At 34.5% G+C, this 5951-nt stretch overlaps 1 protein-coding gene across 1 annotated transcript; it reads left to right on the forward strand.

The window, feature by feature from the left end:
* Nucleotides 1-1678: 1678 nt before the first annotated feature.
* si:ch73-206p6.1 (phospholipid scramblase 1) lies at nucleotides 1679-5742 on the forward strand. The gene is made up of 6 exons (XM_019117599.2): nucleotides 1679-1747; nucleotides 2458-2500; nucleotides 2601-2821; nucleotides 3013-3174; nucleotides 4414-4572; nucleotides 4650-5742. The coding sequence occupies exons 1-6, from the start codon at nucleotides 1679-1681 to the stop codon at nucleotides 4677-4679; spliced, it is 684 nt and encodes a 227-aa protein (XP_018973144.2). The 3' UTR covers nucleotides 4680-5742.
* The last annotated feature ends 209 nt before the right edge of the window (nucleotides 5743-5951 follow it).

The following is a 5951-nucleotide window of genomic DNA, read 5'->3' on the forward strand; positions in this document are numbered from 1 at the left end:
CTTTTCAGATTGGGTTACAGTAATTTTGCAGCCTCTGCCATGATAAAGTCTGTTTATTACATGGAATACTGTAAAGTGATGGTCCGGACTTCACAGCAGTTTTTGCCATCTACTGTACTTCTACCCCTGGGATCTGACCTCTCTGATAGCACTCTTGCACACAAATTGATTGGTTCATCAACCTTTCAGTGTATCCTAGTGTAAAAGTGTTCGACTCTTGCAGTTATAAATGATAACAGCAGGGGTTTCACCTGAAACTGTATCATCCCATTACCTACCTTCACCAGCAGGCTACCTGTTGCGTTGCATTGACTTTAAGCTAGGGACCTATTTTTGTGGAGAATAGAGGTTGTAGGAAGCAAATAAATAGTGCAGTGTAACAGGTTATTTCTTTTTTTTTTTTTTTTTTTTTTTTTTTTGTAGTTTACTGCACATTATTCTTTTAGTTATCTGTCTCGGCTCTAAACGCCCTTAATTTGTTCTATATTGTAAAGCATATATTTACAGCCATTTGTATAAACATATATGATATAGGTAAACATTCAGTACTATGGTATATCCATTTAACTCATGAAACAAATCTCATTATGCTTTGCGGAGGTGGCATCTCTGCGTCGTGCGTCCTGCAAGAGAATTTTTCTTCTTCTTCTTCAATCGGATCATATGCCTTGTACAAATACTCACACTTGCGGTCTTCATCCTCACTTGAACACTTGGGCCAAACACAGGAAATACGTCATGTAAGTAGTCTATAGTGATCAAGTGCAAAGCCCGCAAGTGTGGGTATTTAGACAAGGCAATACTATGCTGAAAACTATTCCTTATGAATATTAATTAGGACGTGCTGAGGTTAACACCAAATTAATATTCATGAGTTAAGCGCTCACTTACAAACGTCTGCCTTTCAGCCAATCAGATAGTATTACGAGCGAATGCATATTACGTAATTAATATTCATGAGCAAAGGGCTTACCATAGTAGGATTTGTTAATTCGCTTCCGGGAAATCTCGACCGAAGCGTAATGACGTAAAAAGCGTTTTGGAGCACGTGAGCAGCATGCCAACCAATGGGGCCGAGACTCTTAAGTCAGCCGTTATAGTCCTTATCATAAGAAGACGCAGGTGAGTTTTGATCTTGTAAATAGATTTGTGCAACAGATTTAACGCGTCCGTGAGCGTCATGCTGCTCATAAACCATGCGCGTGATTTTTATATGTTTGAGGGATAAATCTGGTCAGTCACTGCAGGCACATAAGCCTTGAACGCACTTGCTGCATGTCATAAACTGTTGTTTTTCTTCAGGTCGCGTTCCTATATTATAATTATTTTAAGACGAAATCAGATGCATTATATTTCTCTCTTATTTCAAGGCTATCCATAAAGCCATACACTATATATAGGATTTAAATAGTGCATGTTTCCGTGGTTCAGGTTTAGACGACTTCTGTGTTATGGTATTTTCTCTCAGTGGACAAATGCATAAATGTTACTGAATATATATATATATATATATGTTTCCGTGGTTCAGGTTTAGACGACTTCTGTGTTATGGTATATATTTATGTTATTGGTTAGTTATATTTACGGTATATATATATATATATATTTTTTATTTATTTTATTTATTTGTTCTTCACTGTATTTTATTTATTTAGTTATTTACTTTTTTCCCCAGCCTATGAATATGTATATGGTTCCCAATCAAGGAATACCAGGCTTTCCGCCGGGATTAGAATACCTGACACAGGTAAGTTAAAATGTTATTTTATATAGCCATATATTAATAATACACGGCTGTGTAATTAATATTATAATATCTGCTAATGCAATTTCCTTTGAATTTCACAATTTGTGAGGTTCAGTCAGTCGAAACAGTTTTGGTTAACTGATCTAATTGTGTGTCTCTGGAAAATAGTGATCTCTGAAATTATATAATTTTTAATATTAAAGGGTTTTGTGTTTGTTAATGAGGGATTTGTGGATACATTTTAGATTTGTGGAGTAAAAAAAAATAGTTTTCATATTTTGAAGTAAAATTATGAAATTAGACCCTTGGGGTCTAAGATACTTATTATAATTAATAAGGTTCTTATTCAGTATTTCCATGAATTAGATATCCATTTCAGACATAATCACTTTTCATTAAAACCTGCTTCACAATACAATTTTAAATAGAATATTTGATTTAGTATCTTACATTAGTGGGTAAGATGGCTTTTTGAATAATTTAACGTTTTGTTCTAAAACAAATGCATTAGCAAATGTTTCTATTGATTTCCTATAATAACACACACACACACACACACAAACACACACACACACACACACATATATGTATATATATGTATATGTGTGTGTGTGTGTATGTGTGTATATATATGTATATATCTGTTTATATGGTGGTTGTATGAAAACATCAACTTTATTTTTGTGTGTGTTTTTCTCAACTTTGATTAGGTGGATCAGCTTCTTATCAAACAGAAAGTTGAGCTTATTGAAGGTATGTACACCAGTTTCTTACAATTTCTTCTTAGACCTATTTTTGCTAATGCTAAATATGCAGTAAGTAATTGAAAAGTCCTCTGTATGGTTTCATGCAGCTTTGGCAGGCTTTGAGAGCAATAATAAATATGAGATCCGTAACTCCATGGGTCAGAACGTGTTTTACGCGGTGGAGGAGAACGACTGTCTCACCCGTCAGTGCTGCGGCCCGCTGCGATCCTTCACCATCCGCATCCTCGATAACTTCGGACAGGAAATCATCACAGTCAGCCGTCCTCTGAAATGCATGTCCTGCTTCTTCCCGTGTTGTCTGCAAGAGGTGATCTGCCTGGATGGCAAAAATGGCTCTGAAATGCGACCTTAGATCTGAGAATTGCATCGTTTGCTTGCAGATACCACTCACTTTGATATCGACCAGAGAGAAAATATTAGAATGTTTATGATTAATGGAGCAATTTTGTTAATTCCTTCTTTTCACCCTCTCCGCTCTCTTTATTTCTCCTGTTTCAGCTGGAGATCCAGGCTCCTCCAGGGAACACAGTGGGATATGTTCTACAGCAGTGGCACCCTTTCCTCCCCAAGTTCACCATAGAGAATGAGCGCCGAGAGCCGGTTCTCAAGCTCCAGGGGCCGTTCTGTGGCTGGAGCTGCCTGCCAGACGTGGACTTTGAGGTATAACAACTCCAGCGCCTTGTGATCAAACGGGCACAGACAACAACGACTGCTAACTCTCACTGAAAATGAATGACTTAGTTGCTGTATCACATAGCCCTTGGTTCACTGAAAGCTTTGTTTAGGCTGGTGAACTGAGACTGATGTTTTAGCAGAAACAAAACTAATCATACTACACATGATGAACAAAAAGCCTATTTTCATAGCCTATTTTTAGCATTATTTTCAATTAGGCACATGGTGCTCTCAAATTCTTTTTACTGTAAAGTGAAAAAAAGAGTAATATTTTGCAATGCATTTATGCATCATTATATAATATGTTGTGTCCTCAATTTATGAAGGTTTTTATAGAAGTCTTTTATCTCACAATTCATTTTTTTTTCTTTTTTCCTTTTTCATAAACTCCTAAACTCAGAATTGCAAGATATAAACGCACAATAATAATAATAATAAAAAAAAAAATAATCACTCACCTTTTTATTGCAATTCTGAGTTTACTGTATATTGTACAATTTTGCCTCTTTCTTCTTAGAATTTCTTTCTTCTCAGACTTTTTTCTCTGTATTCTGAATTTACATCTCACAATTCTCGCTTTTGTTTTTCTTTGATTAAAAATAAAAAGGTAACTGTGGCTTTTTTATCCCATAATTCAGACTTTTTTATTTCACAATTTAAAAAAAGACATCTCACAATAAAAAAAAAAAAGGTATTTGGGACTTTTTTATCTCATAATTCTGACTTTTTTCTTGCAATAAAAATAAAGAGATGAGATATAAACTCAACACTGCAAGTAAATTATGAGATAAAAAGTTGAAATTACCATTTATTTTATTTTATTTTATTTTTGCGATACACTCATAATTTGTGTGGGGCAATGTTCTTAATTGTCAGAAAAACAATAGAAATATTACATAGATTAATAAAAAAAACAGTTGGTTATACGATTCATCCGTAGACAAATGTTCTTCTTTGTGTTGTGCTACTGAAGCATCTTTATGGAGAATATGTCAGTATGTAAATATGTGAATAATAATTCAGCTCTGTTAAAACAATGGCATGTGACTGGAGAACTTCAGATTTTTACTTTTTCTTTCTTTCTGTTTATGTCTGCTGGCTATTCTGCTCTTTGTATAAATGTCCACTAGGGGGAACTGTCATTTCAAGTAAATAAGCATGGATTTTTATCCCACAATTTGAATATTTTGAAATGTTATTTATTACTTATCATGTCCCCTTGAAATTCTGACCATGGATGAAGTCAGCATTGGAAAGATCAGCAAACAGTGGACAGGACTTCTCCGGGAGGCCTTCACAGATTCAGACAACTTTGGGATCCAGTTCCCCATGGATCTTGATGTGAGAATGAAGGCAGTGATGATCGGGGCCTGCTTTCTCATTGTGAGTATGAGCGAACAGAGAATATGGTTTGATAGTGTGGCTTATGAATCATTTTTGTTTTATTTTCATTTTTCCAGGACTTCATGTTTTTTGAGACGAATAACTAGTTGCAATGCAGACGGTGATTTAACGTACGGCTTTGTGGAAACGGGTGAAAAGAGAATATGTTTACCCTTGCACATCATACATCTGTGAAATCCAGTGGAATGCATGTGAATATCAAGCCAGGGGTGTAAAGAACTGTGATTTTAGAGACTGAAGTAGTTTGAGGTGTGTGATATAGCTGCTTGTACCGATTTAAGTGTATTGTTTTATTTTAATTTTTATTCTTTTTTTCTCATCTATACATAACAGATTAACATATATGGCATTAAAAGGAATAGCTCACCACAAAATAATTAAATAAATAAATCTGCCACTATTTACTCCAAGCTCATATTACGTTCTTTCCTTCATGGTCTCCTATTTTCTAACATGAAAGGAACAATTTAAAAGCATGTCCAGGCCACTATTTATTTATTTATTTATTTATTTATTAACCCCCATAAGCACCATAAAATAAGCCATATGACAGAATTTAAATAGTGAACTCTTCTTTTAAGAGCTGTCAGTACAACTATGCATATTCAGTTTTGCATTAATACCTACACTGAATGATTAATATACACCTTTACAACACCAAGTTATATTTTATTGTGGAAATAGTATTTTCAACACTTTTAATTTTATTAATTCCCAAAAATATATTTTGCATGCAAACAGATGTTGCAAACAGCTAAAAGTGGTCCAAAAAAAGTAAAAAGAAAGAGGTAATTTGCAGTAATGTAGTAATGTGTTATTTATTGTGTGATTTAGCTTATCTATCGTTTGTTTAATTTGTAATGTTAACAGTAAGCTTATAAATAAGAATTAGAATTTATGAGCTTTTTAGTTTATTTTTTATAGTACTCAGTGTCTCCAGAAGAGGGCAATCTTGATCTTTAAGTACACACAAAATTTGCAGTGTTTTAGGTCCTTTAAGTACGGAGCCCCTCACATGACATGCAAGAAAAAAATATATAAAATGTGTGCACAATTTACTGATTTGTTCCCTCGATGTACTAAAACATGCACACGATTACTATTTCGTTTACCTCGATTTGCTAAGTAGTGCGCACAATTTACTAATTTGTTCTCTCGATTTATAAATCGTGTGCACGATTTCGCAAATCAAGGGAACGAATTAGTAAATTGTGCACCTAATTTATAAATCAAGGGAACGAATTAGTAAATTGTGCGCACAATTTATAAATCGAGGGAACGAAATAGTAAATCATGCACACAACTTAGCCTGCTATTGTTTTTTTCCTGCATGCCATGTGCGGGGCTCAGTATTTAGG

Source organism: Cyprinus carpio, chromosome A24 (genome assembly GCF_018340385.1).
Source record: "Cyprinus carpio isolate SPL01 chromosome A24, ASM1834038v1, whole genome shotgun sequence".
NCBI lineage: Eukaryota > Metazoa > Chordata > Actinopteri > Cypriniformes > Cyprinidae > Cyprinus > Cyprinus carpio.